General features: G+C 37.8%; 1 protein-coding gene across 2 annotated transcripts in view; it reads right to left on the minus strand.

Moving 5' to 3' along the window:
- The window catches only part of pde4cb (phosphodiesterase 4C, cAMP-specific b), an 89,785-nt gene that overhangs the window by 55,690 nt on the left and 15,344 nt on the right, over positions 1 to 18,751 (minus strand). Inside the window, exon 3 of one of the 2 annotated variants that reach the window (XM_077583846.1) lies at positions 11,435 to 11,637. In XM_077583846.1, coding sequence (XP_077439972.1) covers positions 11,435 to 11,637 — 203 coding nt within the window. Of the gene's footprint in view, positions 1 to 8,979; positions 9,183 to 11,434; positions 11,638 to 18,751 lie in introns of those variants that run through there. The other variant, XM_077583847.1, reaches the window with a different exon arrangement.

The raw sequence follows: 18,751 nt of genomic DNA on the forward strand, positions 1-18,751 counted from the left end.
GCAGCAGCCAATCACATGCGCAATTTTAATTGAAGCATTTTGTCTCCTTTGTCGTGCTGAACAAAAGCTACTGCACAGAAAAACTGTTCCAGGGTGACGTGATGTCGGATGTGCCAAAATGGGAGATACTCCATCAAAATGTAGTGTTATACAAGCCTCTCGTTTGTGAAGAGAAAAAGATTGCTCACAGATGTTATTTCACAAGTTGCAGCCTCAACAGTATCAATGCAAATAACACAAATGCCTTTTTTATTAAAGATGAGAAAATGCATTTGCTCCTTAACTCATTCACTGCCAATGACGGCTATAAACGTCAAAAAATCATTTTAACTATTTCTATTAGTTTAACATTTTTTTCACACTTTTGTTAACAAAAGTAAAAAACTTTTATTGTACATTTAGAACAGATATAAAATTAATCATGAGTTAACTAGTGAAGTCATGCGATTAATTACAATTAAAAAATGTAACCGCCTGAAGCCCCGAATTTTTAATAATCTTTTTTTATTATTATTATTAATTCACTGCCATTGACGGCTATAAAAGTCAAAAAATCATTTTAGCTATTTCTATTAGTTTAACTTTTTTTTTCACTTTTGTAAACAAGAGTATGAAAACCTAGATGTTTTTTTTATTGTACATTTAGGACAGAAATACAATTTTTGATTAATCGTGAGTTAACTAGTGAAGTCATGCGATTAATTACAATTAAAACATTTAATCGTCTGACGCCCAGCATTTTTTAATAATATATTCTTTTTTTTTTAATTAGGGGCATCAGGTGATTAAAATGTTTAATTGTAATTAATCACATGAATTCACTAGTTAACTCAAGGTTTAATAAAAAATTGCCTGAAGCCCCGAATTTTTAATAATCGTTTTTTTTAATGAACTTATGGCATTAAAGTTTGAGCATTGTAAAAATCACAACCTCATTTTTTTTGTATAAGGTTGTTATCACACTTTTGAAAGTGTAAGATACAACAAAAGCAAGAGCAAAAAAAACAACGGATATCATCCTCCTCGCTCGTTGTCCTTGTGTACAAAGCAGTGAGGAATGAAACACATTGGGAAACAAACAAGCAAAGCAGCACCTCCATCACTGTGACTGATAAGGTGCAGAAGGCAGTTAGCTCCCTGGTAGCTAAACCATCAATCACACAACTGCATCTTCTCTGCGTGCACGAAATATAAAACAGGGATACAGCAAATGTTCAAAACTTTTCATCAGTTATTGGCCATAACTTTTTACTTGGCACAGCTGCAGGGATCTGGAGTATATCCAGGGCAAGCCTACTCAGGACATTTATTCAGACTGATTAAATTCAGAAGTGTAAATAAATAAGTGTTTTTAATGCAAATTATTTACCTATACAATGATTATAGACTCACATTTATACCAATCGTCTTATCAGCTAAACAAATGGCAGCAATTTAACATGCTTCAGGTCAATGCAAAACGTCAGATTGAGAAAGACTTTCTCAGACTAGGTCATTCGAAGTGTGTTTGAGCACACTTGACATCTAAAGTCCATCACGTTTGGCTAGTGTGAGTGCTCTGATGCATGCTTAAGTTTACGTGGAAAACGTGACCATGTGCATAACATAGACCTGTCATACAGAATAATCACCAACTCATACAATAGAAAAAAATATAATAAATGCAAATACTGTAATACAAAAAGTCAACAAAATCCACTGCGTGCCCAGTCACGCCACAGGTGCACACAAAATGTTAACCACCGACATACATAGAATACACAATGCATACAAACAAATGCCCACTGAAGTGAGACATGAAACTGATTGGATATTAAAGTATACATGAATGAACATTTTAAATATAACTCAACATCCCCCATCCATCCATCTATCTACAGTATCTATCTATCTATCTATCTGTCTATCTATCTATCTATCTATCTATTAAACTGTGAGGTGTGGTTGCTTTTAGTGACAGTTCGAAAACAGCATATGGCCTTCAAGCAATCAATCAATCAATCAATCAATCGATTTTTGCTATTTGTAGGCTGCCCGGGTCCCTATCACCCGCAAATAGCAGGGGCACTATTGTATAGAATATATATTGTGGTGATATTTATTTTTATTTTGTCTTCATGAGCATATTCAATATTGGAGTAATCCAAAAGTAATCCAGTTACATTACTTTAATATTATTGTACTTGGATTACGTTACTAATTACATTTTTTAGCAGGTAACTTGTAACTGTAATGGATTACATTTTAAAAGTAACCCTCCCAACCCTGCTGATTTCTTTAAACTAAGCGTCTGAAGTAATATTTTGTATTTAATTGAAGCTTGAGGCGACCAAATGAATCAGACTGAGCTCTCTATTCAGTATGCATGAGCTCTGGAGGTGAGCTTTTGCATGCCGCTCGCAAAATGTCACCAATGGTACACATGAAATTGAAAATATGGTTGAGTGTTGTCGTGAATGGTAAATGAAGTACACTTATGTAGATAGTGTTTTTTATCTACACTAAGTGGTGCTTTCAGCACAATATACCTATGTTTACTGTATAAAACTGTATTTTCTCAAAATCGAAATCACAATAAAATTTCAATTATTTGCCCAGCCCGAGTACATATTATGATTATTTGACCGCTCCTCTTGCCAGTTATTCAGAAACATGCCTGGCATGATTTGAATGGCTTAGATGACTTTGAATGTGGTATGGTTGCTGGTGCCAAATGGCTGGTTTGACTATTTGAGAAACTGCTGAATTACTGTGATTTTCACACACAATCTGAGTCTCAGCCTTACACAAAATGGTCCAACAAAGGGAAATCGGAGTGGCAGTTCTTTGGACAAAAATGCCTCAGTAATGGTAGATGTCAAAGAAGAATGGCCAGATGGTGTGGACTGATAGGAAGACAATAAAGACTCTAGAATAGCTTCTCTTTACAAAAGAGTTTTACAGGACATCACAAATGCACACATTTTTTTGCACATCCTGGTGCTAGGGTTCGAATTGGTGTGGACAAAAAAAAAAAGCATGGCATTCTTCTGCTTTGTATCAAAGGCTCTAGTTGGTGTAATGTGTGGGAGATACTTTTGCAACTCTTGTATTACCAATTGAATATTGTATAAACTAGTGGTGAACCTAATAATCGATTAGTATTGTTTGAAATTCTGTCAATTGTAAAACAACTCAGGAAAATGGAATGCACTAATTGGCTCAAACCAGCAGTGACGCTACTGATTCAGTCAACTATTTTGTAGTCTAAGAACAATTTGAAAGTCAAAATTCGTATTTTTGTGCCTCATAAAAGAAACTTTGAAAACTAGTCAGAATCACAGGTTTTTAATTTGTTTCCGATAATTAATCAACGCAGACAGTCCCAAAAAGCTTTGCTGTGCTTGGACGCAAAGCCAATGCACTTATGTCACATATGCGCGGAAAGTAGGCGGCGGAAGTGAAACAGTTTTGACATTAGCAGTAGCTAAATGGCTAGATGATGGTTGTGTCAGGCTACCAAGACGCTACAGATGCTGGTCCGACCTTCATTTAAAAAAAAAAAAAACTGAAAAAACACAGACTGTTCATTGGTTTCCGTTGTTCAAGTACTATCTAGGAAAGTTTGGTGCTACTTGTGCTACACCATAGCTAGCAACAGACTTTGGCTCGCTAGCAAGTGTGGCTAAACACGGTGAGAGTTGCTCCCAAGACAATACTAATCGCCTTTGTGTAGCTAAATGAGCTGCTTCTCTGACAAGTATTGTTCTTGTGAAGGGACGATAAAGAATAATTAACAGAAAGACGGCGAAACCATGCTAATTGCTAAACTACTACGATATGTTCCGTGAAACAACAGAATTAGGTGTTTGTTGATCTAGTACACTTTTCTCATATGTCTTACTGGAATTGCATTAAAGCGGAGAGCATCCAACTTTGATCAACAAAACAGCAGGCAAATTAATAAATGCCTAAGGAGAAAATTGCACACAAAAACGCTACACGGCTAAACAAGGCCAGAACAGGAAACCGCAAAGGAATTACATAATTGTACAGTCGTGATCAAAAGTTTACATTCACTTGAAAAGAACATAATGTCATGGCTCTCCCAAGCTTCCAGTTATTTCTATGACTCAGATTTTTCTCTGATAAAAGATTCATGAATTTTTGTTCTTTTATGACTTTATTCGGGGTTTACAGAAAAAGTGAGCAAATCTGCTGGGTCAAAAATATACATACAGCAATGCTAATTTTTGGTTACATGTCTTTTGGCCACTTGGTTCACTTCAAATCAGCCGCTTTTGGTAAACATCCACAAACTTCTGGTTGAATCTTTGACCATTCCTCTTGACAGAATTGACCTTACCGTGGCACGCCCCTCCCCTCCTGCAGTTCAGTTAAATTTGTTGGCTTGCTGACAGGGACTTTCTTTAGCATTGTCCACATGTTCTCAATTGGGTTTAATAAGTCAGGACTGTGAGGCCATTCTAAAACCTTAATTCTAGCTTGATTTAGCCATTCCATTACCACTTCTTTATGTGTGTTATATGTGGGCCATTGGGCTATTGGAACACCAAACAGTGCCCAAAACCCAAACTCTGAGTTTGGGATGGGTAGCTTTCACATTTGAACCAATATTGTTCCAAAACTCGGTACCTGGGAATTGATACCGGTACTCAACGGTAGCAAATTTCTGTACTTTTGTACTCTAACTTTTTAAAAAAATTTTGTTAAATTTTATTTATTCATTTTGGTGGTCGTAAATGTTCATCATTGTTTAATAGTAAATTATTTTAAAAATAAATACATTTAACAATTACCTTTCAATATATAAAACTTGACAAATAAAAAATACAATAAAATTAAATTCAAATGAGCCAGAGAGGAATAGTAAAAATAAAGGTTTAACATTTTACAATTACTGAAGTGTAATTAATAAACATACGTTAATATTACAAAAAACAATGTGTGAATCAAAGTTCGGTGCAATGAACAAGAGTAAATATATAAATTAATAATAATTGATGTTTTCATAATTTCTTGTGCAGTTGTTTTTCAAGAACGTAAAGCCTGCCGCGCTATGAGCTCGAAGTTTGAACCCACGTTGGACTCAAATATAAAAAAATGACAGTTGGAAGAGGACATGACATGAACAAAGAGAATAACTGGGTTCAAATTAATCATTTGAATGTACCCGATGTGGTCTGTAATGCTCGCTACATTTTGGGCAAATTCTTTTGCTAATTTAAATATGGTCAACAGTAGTACAGTATATCCAAATTACAATGTCTATACATAGTATTCACATGACATCACAGACCCCCACCTATCAACCCAGCAGGCCTTTCGTGGGGTAAAAACGACAATGCAACCAAATGCTGAGGAACGCTCATGTTGCTTACTACAAGTTACTTTGATTCATTCATTTGTTCAAATCGAAAGGATTTTCAACCGACAAAGTCTACCAAAGTGTGTTCTGACCATTTTGGTTAAGCTAAGTGTCATTGTAAGATGGTAAAAATGCTTTTAACATAATGCAATTGTGACATATGTGAGCCGCTAGCCGTGGCTAGCTCTGGCTAAAAATAGATTTGTGGTCAAAGTGTTCGATTTTGAGATCTTTCCAAAAACTCTCTTTAAGGTCTCTTTTCCTTTTCCAGCAGCCCAAAAGTGGAAATTGTTGTTAAAGTGTACTAAAATAAGTGATGAATCAACAATGTTGTTGTTTTCGTTGTAACATGCTAGCGCTAGTAGCTAGTGTGTTCGGGGGAACAAGCTAATTGGTTTGAAAATAACCCGAGATTCTTCACCTCAAATTCACAATTGATAAATGCGCATAGCAATCAATAAAATCCGACAGTACAGAAGACGCAAGACTGTCCGTGTTTGGTGAACCATCCTAAGTATCGGCAAATGTTTGTAATCCAATCGTTAGCTTGCATTTTCTTCCTGATCATGGCAGTGACATGCACTTTATACTTGCAAACAGCTACAGCTTGTTACTGGCAGAAGCAAATCAAGGAGGTCTGCATCAGCATTTCTGGTGAGTACAATGTAATTTTTTTCAAAGTTTTTATCATGTTATTAAATAAGCATCCTAAAGTGGTTATTTGTTATTTATTGGCCTCACCTCTTCCCCCAATGAGTTTTACAAAACTGTATAGCACAACAACAGCAGCAGCACACGTAACTCAACCGTAAGCTATTACACATACTACAAGGCTGACAAAATAAATCGACTACCAAAATGTTCCCAAAAAACCTCAAATTGAATGTCCCTGAACAGACAGCTTTGGACATGCTTTTCTGCACACACTGCATACTAATTGGAGCACGAACAGAGTTAGAACACAAAAAAAGATGATTATACGTAATCAAAAGCTGCTCTCCTACCAAACTTCCAATCAGTCTTAGGAAAATTGTTTTCAAACACGTTTCACTAAAGTACTGAGCAAATCAAATTTAAGGCTGCTAAATCACCATGTCAAGAATCACACTCCAGATGAAAACAATGTTTTTTTTAAACACCCAAAGCAGAAAGAGTAACATAGCCATTGCCTGCTGGCAGGCCTATAGAGCGAATTTAAATTGTCTGGGTTGATTCAGGGAATGTATTATATTCAAACTCTATAATAATAAGTATGTGCTGGCGGTTCTGCATTGGGGGGAACATATAATTCGGTTTTGGAGTAATTGCCTCAGTGTGTGTCTATCTGATTTCCTGGACCTGCTGGTAGAATTCAGGCCACCATGTCGCCTGAGCGCATGGGACAGCTATTGATTAAGCCTTTGAATTCTGCCTAGCAACAAGCTGGAAGGAGTGATATATAATTTTTTTTAAATCTGCGAAGCATCGTTTTTCACTTGTCTAGTTTGACAATGCTTTCGGATAGAGGTGCAGCAATTAATCAACAACAAATCGATTATCAAATAAATTGATAATTATTTTTGAGACTCGATGTATTGTTTAGATTCTTATTGATTTAAAATATCAGCTTCTCAACATTAAAAATCCAATGTCTTTAGTCCTCCATGAAAGTGGAGCGTGTAAGTGTTTTGAATCTAAATGAAACTTTGCTTTTAGGTTGGAAAACAATGGTCACCATTTCTGCTTATTTTTTGACGGTTGTTAATAATAATAATAATAATGCATTGGATTTATATAGCGCTTTTCTAGACACTCAAAGATTCATGCACTCACACATTCACACTGTGGTGGCGGTAAGCTACTTAAGTAGGCTGGGGCAGGCTGATGGAAGCGTGGCTGCCAGTGTGCGCCTATGGCCCCTCCGACCACCAGCAAACATTCGCACCTTTCCAGTCACACCTGTGTGAGTAGCACTGGAGGCCATGTGTGTGAAGTGCCTTGCCCAAGGACACGACGACACATGACTTAGGGAGAGCGGGGATCGAACAGCCGACCTTCTGGTTACTGAACGACCGTCTCACCAACGACCAAACCACTAACTCAATTATAATTAATTTTTGATTTTGTCAATTCTAAATAATGTCCTGTTTTTGAATAAAGAGATATAAATTTAAACATGTTTTTTTTTTATCTGATTCATCGATGAATCAACACAATAGTCAATAGATTAATCAATTATTAAAATAATCGTTAATGTTAATAATGTAGTGGTCCCTGGAGAAGTGGGTATACTAAAAATTTTACTTACCGGTATGTTTACTTTATTTATTTATTTTTTACTTTTTTTTTTGCTTCTAGAAAAACACCCTGTTATAGAAACAGTGACATGTAAGAAAATGTTGTCATTTGTAATTACGCACATCAAATGATCATGAATGAATTAGGAGCAGTTTGTAATGTAAAATGTATTTATTATGAGGCAAACATGATTAATATGTTATCTACTATAACATTTAACTACATCATGCAAGTTAGGGCTAAGCACTATAATACTTTAAATTACTGTATGCTAACGTTATTTAGACCTAAAAAAAAGCTTCACACTGAGATAATCTCTGGTCTGGGCATTTATTACAGTTTCATTCATCTAACATAAGAGTCTAGTATAAAAATCTTTGCAAACTGGGCGAATCATACAATTACTGAAACAATTATGCGGGTTCCCTTTATTATCCTAATCCAGCTAGTTTAGGTCGAAATTGCTAACGTTAGGATAACGTTACATTTCATAACGTTAGCCTAGCCGAAATGCACAGTTAAAATTGCCGACCAAATCCTCCTCTGTACAGTCAGTCATATTTTTGCCAGTAGTTTAAAACAAGGATTTATTTGGAAGCGACTTTAAAACGTACCTGCGAATAATGTTTTTGTCGTATGTACAGTATGTTCTCATTTCTGCCTCGCTCACATTTACGATCATCGCGCAGGAGATTGAGTGACCTGTCAATCAACTGGAGTGACATTGGCATCTTACGCGTTAGCAATAAAGTCCTCGGCATGACCGGCCCTACTTATTCTCTGATCAGTCCTCATGCCTTTAATTACGCATTAAGGCAGCGGAGGGTGATCATGGCTGAATGGTGCGCAAAAATTGCGCATCCAGGAGGATTTAGAAGTGGATAGACGCAAAACTGACTGAAAAAGAAGTAGGTATACGCCTACGCGTATACCCTGGACTACACCACTTCATTATGTGCACGGCACAATATATTGACACCCAATAGATCAACTGTATAAAAATGACATTAAAATAGTAATGGTGAATGTCGGAGGTATTATTTTAAGAATAATATGACATATTTTATTATGGATGCAGTTTTCAGTAGTAATGTACAAAACTGCACTGAATCCTACCGAGAGCTGTTACACGTATGTTGTAACAAATGTGGCAAGCTCAGTATTCCACAATACATTTTTACGCCACAGCAAAAGACAACCGCACTATCTTGAAGTCAATTAAAAGCTCTCTGGCGCTGTGAATGATAAACATACAGCTCTGATATGGAGTCTCTTTGGTAGTGCGAGTTCATCACTTTCTTGGAAGTTCTGAATTTGGAGTGTAATGTGGTTACCGTTTAAGTGAGGAGGGCCAAGACAATCGGGGTTTCCTCAGTACGGGTCGGAGCTTCTCCAGGGTCCTGTTACGGCACAGGTAGCGCTCGGAGTCCGAGTTGATGCGTTGTTTGATCCGTATGTTTGTCCGGGGCTGCCGCCACAAATGCTTGGGTGGTTTGGCGAGCCCGGCTCCCTCTCTGTTCAGCGTCGCGCACTCCATGTTGTATTGTCTTCGCTCGCTAGTTTGCTCTGCTCCTTTGTAAAGCGAATTTCTTCAGTAAGCAGGAGTGGTGGGGTGGGGGGGACTGAATTTGAAATGGACGTTAGAGGAGGTGTGCGCGTGACATGGCGCGCCGCTATCCACGCGCCACACTGATGAAGAGACTGACTGCGCAGCGCTCGGCTTTCTGTCTCCTCCTCTCCGTTGCTCGAGCGCTCAGCTTCCTCCTCCCTCACTTGGCCTTTATGCCACTCTCAGCCCTCCCGGGTCCGAGCTGTTTGCCATCTGTCCATCAACTCTGTCGATTTCAAAACTGGTTTTCTAAGCGTTTAACACACATTTGGGAGGGAAGTGTCACTATGCACTTGAGGCAGGGATTTGCTTGATCTCAGGGGTTTGTTTTACATAAGAAAAATCTCACAGTGCTAATTCTGACAGATTTGGATTTAGGCTTAGTTTTCTTTTTTGAACAAAATGTAATTTTGTTTTAGTCATTATAACTTGTTGGAGCATTTTTCCTGAAAAATGCATGAAATTAATGAATTCCTCTAAATTCGAATTTCTACTTCCTAATCCTAAAATGGCCACTGGAGGATGACCGAAACTGGTATCGGCCACCCTGGTTCTTTTTTGAACAAAATGTAATTTTGTTTTAGTCATTATAACTTGTTGGAGCATTTTTCCTGAAAAATGCATGAAATTAATGAATTCCTTTAAATTCTAATTTCTAGTTCCTAATCCTAAAATGGCCACTGGAGGATGACCGAAACTGGTATCGGCCACCTTTGCAAGAACTGATAGCTTAAAATAAGGCTGGTACCAGGTAATGGTAATGGTGCCTTTTCCTAATATTAAATAAAGTTTTTAGGAATACAACCCAACCACTGCCATGTTTTTAAATAACACAAGCCTAATATACTTTAGTACAGACCCAATTCCAATCAAGTTGGGATCTTGTTGTGTTAAACATAAATAAAAACACAATGCTAGGGGTGTTAGAAAAAATTGATTTGGCAATATATCGCGGTATTACAGCGCGCAATTCTCAAATCGATTCGATATGCGGCCGAATCGATTTTTAAACTTCAATTTTTTTATTGGAATATTCAACAAAACGTCTTACTTAGGGTTAGGATTTACACATTAAGCATGGAGGAATGTTATATTAATGGAACATTAAACCTTAATATTTTATTTCAGTGCTGTTCAATGGTTTGTTAGATGCATTGGCTCAGTTATAAGCCTGAATTTTTAGATAAATAAATACATTTTCATACAAATCTTATAGTATACATGTACAAGTTTACTGATTAGTATTTTCTAAATTTGAGGAAAAAAAAAAATCTCAATATTCAATTTATAGATTCGCATCGGGATTAATCGGTATCGAATCGAATCGTGATCTATGAATCGAGATACGAGGTGTTTGATGAGCATTTCTCAACTTTCCCAGTCTTTTTTGCCACCTGGCCCAGGTTTTTAGAACATATTGCAGCCATAAAATTATAAGTTAATTATTATTTGCGAAAAACAATCAATTTGGACATTAAATATCTTGTCTTTGTAGTGTATTCAATTAAATATAGGTTGAACATGATTTGCATATCATTGTAGCTATTCTGTTTTTATTTGTTTAACACAATGTCCCAACTTCACTGGAATTGGGTTTGTATTTTAATGTTGATCATAATGGCGGCACTTAAGAGAGTCAAGTATTCTTCTCGGTGGCACTTGGTGTAAAATGTTTGGAACTAGTAGATTAAATGAAAACCCTATAAATGTGTAAAGGACCGTTAAGGTATGACTATGCAATTCAAACACAGGCTAACTTGTTATTTGAATAGTTGTGGGGAAAAAAAGAGCAACACACATTTGAAAGAGAGTGTATAAGCTATAATGCCATTTGGGGATGCTCTCTCCTAATCAATGAAGCTCAAACATATAGAAGAAAAAAAAATATTGAGCTCTAGTCTCTGGCAACTGTGACACAGACGTCAATGCGATATGACATATTTTTTATGTTATGCATCGATTAATCAACAAACTAATCAAAAGTTTAGTATTATTATATTATTATAAAAATAGTCATTATTTTTGGTGCTATTTTGAAGTGCTTTAAGTGGTGACTTCTACCTACAGGGGACATGGATCCACAGACTTTGCGTGCATGTACATTAGAGTAGATGCATATTGCATACATACATAACACAAGTCAGACAGACAGTCAGTACAAAGTACAAAAACCAACTGACCGGTGCTCATCATGACTGGCCAATGCTCGACAGTAGAGAGCCTCTAGGCGATGCAGCGGTAACCCGTGTACAGCGGAAAAGCGGCAGGTGTCAGATTGGTGATCCTGGCACGAGTGTCTCCTCCGCAGTGGCGGAAGCAGTAACGGGCCCGAGTAGCGTCGCCTGACCACCTGGTGGACCACAGGGAGCGACTCCCTACGACCCTGCAGAGCAACAACAAGGAAGGAAGAAATGAGTGTGGATGGTTTGTATGTAAAGATCTTCAGTAGGCCAGAAAGGTTTATACCATGAAAATACAGCAGAGTCCAAGGGTTTCTTAAATTTTAAATGTGGTGTAGGAAATAAGAACAAACATGATGTGCATAAAAGCAGTGAGATGAATGATTCAATTCATGCCTGAAGCCCTTATAGATCCCGAGGCATCTGGTTTTGTGTGCATGTGGATCAGCCTCTTATCCAACCCTCCACACATTCATATTCAGCATTATGCTAAGTGGTGTACACTTCTCTCAGGGTCGGCTTTGGGTACATAACAGTGGGGCTCCAACGGTGATATCCATATCATCAACATTAACAAGACTGCTCGCTAACAAAATATAACAATTTAGTTAAACAGCAGTGTGATTAAATTGTTGTTTGTCTACCCTATAATTGGACTCTTTGTCTCTTGAAAATGACCTCCCCATGAAACCACATTCTCAATGTGTAAACAGGAAAGCTGCCGGTGATGGGTGAAGGTCAATAAAACACCAGACCTGCTCACAGCTATGAAACAACTGTGAAATCCTATTAATTTCCTAACCGCAAGGGAGAGTGTACATTGTATCGACCAAGAAAAAAAAAAAACTTTAACCATTTGTTTCAAGCTAATTTGGTCTTTTGTCAGCCTAAAACTAACCTTAAAAGTCAATACAGAAGACTTGTTGGTTATGTACCAAGAATTTGCACAATAGGTTACAAATAAAACATCTCATGAGAGGTCAAGAGACTTTTTATTCCACTGCATAATTCATTATTTTTGGGGCTGGACTGACTGTTGGACTGTTTTTTCACAATAATCATAGTAGCATCAATAATAGTTAACATTTAATTAAGCAAGATCACACACAATATGCCTACAACTGAATGACAGCCATGATGTATGCAGTACAACATCACAACCTTGAGTTTGATATGGCTTTGCACAACAGTTCTACAAGCTCCAGTTAGTTAAAAGTAATACAGGGAGTCTTCAAGTTACAGCGGAGTTCCGTTTCTACACTGTCGATGTAACCCGAATTTCAACTTAAATCGTTTAAGTCGATATCTACATTAAAATACTTTGTACAATGTACAGTGATTTTAAAAAACATTTGCGCGACCCGGAAGACGCCGGAACCTGTATTTTGTGTTTCCGCACGGACATTCATTGCTGACGGACGGCAGTGCGAAGCTAATTCAAGCTTAAACGCGGAAATGTGATGCGCCTGCCTGGTGGCGAGCCGACGGCTGATGGACGTCCGTTGCTGGAGGTAACAACAACGCAGCTTTAAATAACTTCAAAATGCCGTGATAACTGTGGGACATTAACGAAAAAGAAGGTGCTACGGATGAGGCATGGGCGCCGTAAAGTCAAAATGACGTAGTTCGCGTGCGACGTAGCTCGAGAACTCCCTGTAAGCGATTTGTTTGTTTATTAAATCAGTTATTCGGCTTTGCCAAAACAAATAGTTCCTCAAATACTTCTATTAATAGTACAACCATAGAAAAACAAGTCTATCAAAAGTCGCTTTGGAGGCCTATGTGCGTCTAATAAGGTAGTTTAGCATCTAGGTAGCTGTTGAACTAGCTAGCTTAATGGCGTATTCTCCGGTGTCATAATCATTACAGTCCTGTTTGCCAATTTTACAGTCGCCCACAAGATAACAACACTATTTGCTGGTTTAACATTGAGTAACTTTCTACTACCGTTCAATGAAATTTGCCTGACTTTTGCCCGCAGTAAACTAGGATATGCGTCTAGCAGTAAACACTTTGCGACCCTGACAAGGATGAAGTGTATTGAAAATGAATGGATGAACGTTCAACTTTAGCCAGGGGTCGTATTCTTTGCATTTTATACTGCCTCGAGAACGATTGAATGAAATAGCTTGACATACAGCTAGCAGAAATTAAGGGGGAAAACATTATGGACAAGAAAAAAAATGACAGATAGTTGTCGGAGAGATGCTAGTGTGCTTGCTGGCTACTGTCGCACCCCTTTCACTCTCAATCTCTCCATGCCAGCCAGGTGATTGGGATCTTTACAAAATACACATTGGAATTTGAGCTGAATTTCCCCTTAAGAAACACCAATCAGTAGATTATTTTTTTCTTTAAATGGAATGAGTTGCCCAAATTGCCTGGCTGTAAAAAATGTAAATTCATCAATGTCGGGAAGCTTCATACAAACAGACAACACAGCATTAATACAAGCATCTGGTAACCTTTGCAAATGTTGTAAATGATCATTTAAAATGAAACAATGGAGTAAATATAAATTATTTTCAAGCTCACATTGACAATATAAACATAAATAAATAACATTAGAAACAAACATAAAGCTACTTAAAAGACAGCGGATAGAAAACAGCGTCATATGGCAGTATCTTAGATAGGAAGTGTAAACAGAAATGTATAAGTGACTCAATTAAATACGGTTGAACCAACCACAGAATAAGACCACCCTAAAGTTTGTATAATTTGAAAACAGAAAATAAATCTAAAATATTTACTAAAATGTTGTCATGCGGCTTTTTTGAAACTTAGGAGTTGCTGAGAATATAAGAAGCAAACTGCTTGCTTGAGGTGAAATGATGTACATTTTACACAAGTTAAGAACAACCGCAGCTCAACCTCTTTTTGTGTGGAGGTGAACGCCAGCATTGTCGTCTTGACAATTGCGAACATGACAAATCCATTCTGTTTGTGTGAACGGTACACCAAGTACCTTATTTTAAAAGTGTCAAGATGATAGAGGCAGCCAAGCAGACAGACAGCCCAAAATCAATATCCTCTTTGGCGAGGATGTTGAAAGCAATTATACAAGTTTTCTTGTCAACATCAGTTCATTTGAAGGAACATGGTGCATATTCATTTAGCCTTACTTATTTGACTTTTTTAAATGGGATACCATTTTGCCAAGGCTGCCATTTTGAGAGATTTGAAATCCGAATAATGTATGTAGACGAGCCAAAGGGCCGTCAGCATGTTTTTTTTTTTGTTGGTTGAACGGCACGTCTTCCAGCCAAGCAACAGCAGGAAGGAAGCAGCCGGTCGTGTTATCACCTGAACGGTGTCCCGCCACGCGACAAACAAGAAGTGACAATGAGATGGAAGCAGGAAGGCCAGTGTGCAATCAGATGGGACTTAAGATGCACAGCAGGCTTCTGCATCAGAAAAAAATAAGACCATTGCACTCTTATTCGCCACACTTCTGCATTAATCAAGAGGCTGCTGCTGTGTCCATGCAGATATGAATGACTCAATGCCAAGTGAGTTTTTGTATTCAACGCGACAACTTCAAGCCCAAATCACTTTTTGCACTTAAATCATAAACTAAGAGGTGCAACCTATAAGTTTGAAGAAGAGAGGCTTATTACAAAAATGGCCAGAAGGTGGCGGCAGAGTATAAGAGATCAACCAGGGCCATGTTGCAACAAGCTGTTTCCCCCACTGTTTTAAACAGATGTGTGAATAATGATGCAATTTAGCTATATTCTAATGCTAATTGCTGCAAAAGAAATAAGAGACTCTAATCTTTGTTGTTTTTATAGCAATAGAACACAATATTCTGTGGGCCTTGCAAAATCCAGTAAAACAGCCGGGAGCGAAGGGGGTTGCGTCAGTGAAAATGACTGGGAGTGAATAAGTTAAGGAGGAAATCAATCACCAAATTTTCTTTACAATAATATCTTAGATGTGCCCACAACAGTATAAAGACAACATTCTGATTAATATTACGTCTATGGAATATGAGTTAAGCACCCGTTTTTAGCCATCTCAGGAGGCGGACATTTTGTCATTTGTCATTTGAAAATGGTTACGGCTGTGTAAAACGTGTGTTTGGACCCAAGGCGGACAATAACAAAGAAGCAAGCTTACAGGCTTTATTTGAACATAGGGAGCACGCAAGCGTGAATAAAGTCTACAACCAAAAGCAACGTGACACGAGGCCAACGCGGAAAAAACAAACAGTACACAATAACTAGGAAGGTGGGCAGAGAGCTACAGGAGAAGGGGACTGAAAATCGCTCTAAACCTACACAAGGCTGAGGGAGTAACAGAGAACAGAAAATCAGAGTAATACTTACTAACTAGAAAAATTCCCGCGGAAATTTTGAATGGGACTGCTGACTCTTGTAAATGAGCTGAACAGTTTAAAATTTAAACGACTGGAATCGCTCAAGAAATGTGGAAGTTAACCATAATCAACATCAACTAAAAATATCTCACTGTCCCTTTAAGAAAAATGCACTTTCACACACACACATTTGACTTTGTAAATGAGCTGAACAGTTTAAAATTTAAACGACTGGAATCGCTCAAGAAATGTGGAAGTTAACCATAATCAACATCAACTAAAAGTATTTCACTGTCCCTGAAAATGTATTTAAAAAAATGTAAATGAGCTGAACAGTTTAAAATTCAAACGACAAAAATCGGTCAAGAAATGTGGAAGTTAACCCTAATCAACAGAAACTAAAAATATCTCACTGTCGCTTTAAGAACGCACACCCATTTTTGACTTGGAGCCATCACGCGCCCGTGACTACAAAATGTGAGAATTTGATGTCTAGTGAGCAAAGATTGTGGCCATGGTGATGAGTTGAAGTGAAACTTTTGCAAATAGAAGTAGACTTTCTTTTTTCCCACCACTCTAAAGTTAATTGGTCAACAGAGTGCGGTAGAAGCCTAATTCACTCACTGTCTTTGAACCCGCACAGGGGGGAGAGCTTTCATTCCTTAAAAAAGATTTCGACACTGAGCTAAAGATGGGAAAAATTCCTACAAAATGAGCTAAAATTCGTATCGATCGGATAATGTATGCGTGCGCAGCGTGTCTTGGAAAAAGGTGCTTGATCTGTAATTTGTTCCCCCTTTCTCCATTCATTTCCTATGGGAGTTTTTTGGGAGTTTTTGGGGAATTGCGTCGCCATGGTAACTCGGAATTCCTAGAAAAGTAATGCCGCACCGAGTCAGATCGAGCCGCATCGTTTGATACCTCATTTGTCCCGGTGCGATCTACGGTACGGGCCGCATTTTTGCGGAAAAATCTCGGGATTTTATAGGGTGGAGAGTAATATGTGCTGCTTTCAGCAGTCCCATAATAAACAGAAAAACCATTTGCATTACTGGCGAGGACTAAATTACAAAGAGCACGAGAATGTCAGGTTGGCGGTCTCGATGGCAATTAGCAAAGGTTACAATATCTCCGCACCCTTCTCCTGTCTTTCCTGCGCTTAAATACTCTGCTAATGATTATGCAGAGCAGGTGTGACACAGGAAGCTCTGCCCACCACCTCACACCTAGGGCTCTGCAACACACACACACACACACACACACACACAAAAAGGGCAACAAAACAAAGCGACAAACCAGGATGCGACAAAAAATGACATCATAGTTACTCAGGGCTCAGGTAAAGCCAGTCATGGCCCAAATTCAGAAACCAGATGCTAATCCATATCTAAGAAAAATATTTCAATTAAAATTTCGATTAAAATGTGAAATAATATAGAACTAGACTTCATGCCTGTAAGGAAATTGGGCCATTCTTGTAAAGAAAATTGTTGGGTTGACTTCCACTTTAATTCACTGCCATTGACAAATCAAAAAAAAAATTCTACGGGGCTAGATGGGGGAGTATCTGATTATGTTCCACTGTAAATGTCAAACTTGGAAAAAACTTTACTGATGCACAACCACCAGTAGATGACATCATAGAGCCATTTTTTACATAATAAACACACAGTTTGAGACTCCGTAGGAGTAATGACTGCATTTTGTGCAACCTACATTTTTCTACTGTCGATTATAAAAGAACGGGACAAGGCAGAAAGGAGAGAGTCTATTCTGACATTTGCCAGATTCGGTTTATATATAACTATTGAACATATTGAAAATTGTGAAAATTTTCTAAAATGGCTGGCAGTGAATGAGTTACGACAGAAATGCAAACTGGCTGTGCACTTCTTTGGCTACGCAGATTCTCCCATCAGCGCAAGTATTAAGGTTTCCCTTTTCTTAAAAAAAAAAAAAATCATTTTTGGGTGTCTTCTCAATGAAAAGATATAACAACACAATAAAACTAGAAAAATTCCCGCGGAAATTTTGAATGGGACTGCTGACTCTTGTAAATGAGCTGAACAGTTTAAAATTTAAACCACTGGAATCGCTCAAGAAATGTGGAAGTTAACCATAATCAACATCAACTAAAAATATCTCACTGTCCCTTTAAGAAAAATGCACTTTCACGCACACACATTTGACTTTGTAAATGAGCTAAACAGTTTAAAATTTAAACGACTGGAATCGCTCAAGAAATGTGGAAGTTAACCATAATCAACATCAACTAAAAGTATTTCACTGTCCCTGAAAATGTATTTAAAAAAATGTAAATGAGCTGAAGAGTTTAAAATTTAAACGACAAAAATCGGTCAAGAAATGTGGAAGTTAACCATAATCAACAGAAACTAAAAATATCTCACTGTCACTTTAAGAGCGCACACACATTTTTGACTTGGAGCCGTCACTCGCCCCACATTCCATTGAGATTGTATGAGAGACACACCCCTTGAACAAAAGCCTCTCACGACTTAACGGTTCAAGATACACATTCAAGAAATGGCTCGTTAGAACGGCAAGGGTTTGGGGAACACGAGCATGTTCTCATTTTTTTAATCGGATGAAAAATGACCAAATGAGAGCAGGTTGAAAACTTATGATTTATCAGAAATGAAGAGCGAAAGGCGCCTGAATTTAACATGGAAGAGATAGGCGAGTTCGTCCGACTTGTCCTCGCATAAAGTGAAAATAAAGGTACTAAATGACACCTTAGCCAAATAAAAGTTAGTTTGTCTGAAAGAAGACACTCGTGACTACAAAATGTGAGAATTTGATGTCTAGTGAGCAAAGATTGTGGCCATGGTGATGAGTTGAAGTGAAACTTTTGGAAGTACATTTATTTGTTCCCGCCACTCTAAAGTTAATTGCTCCACTCTGGCACTTGCAATACACAACAATGGGAGAAGGCTATTTGTCTGCTGTTTGCTCACTGTCTTTGAACCCGCACAGAG

Source organism: Vanacampus margaritifer, chromosome 13 (genome assembly GCF_051991255.1).
Source record: "Vanacampus margaritifer isolate UIUO_Vmar chromosome 13, RoL_Vmar_1.0, whole genome shotgun sequence".
Classification (NCBI taxonomy): Eukaryota; Metazoa; Chordata; class Actinopteri; order Syngnathiformes; family Syngnathidae; genus Vanacampus; species Vanacampus margaritifer.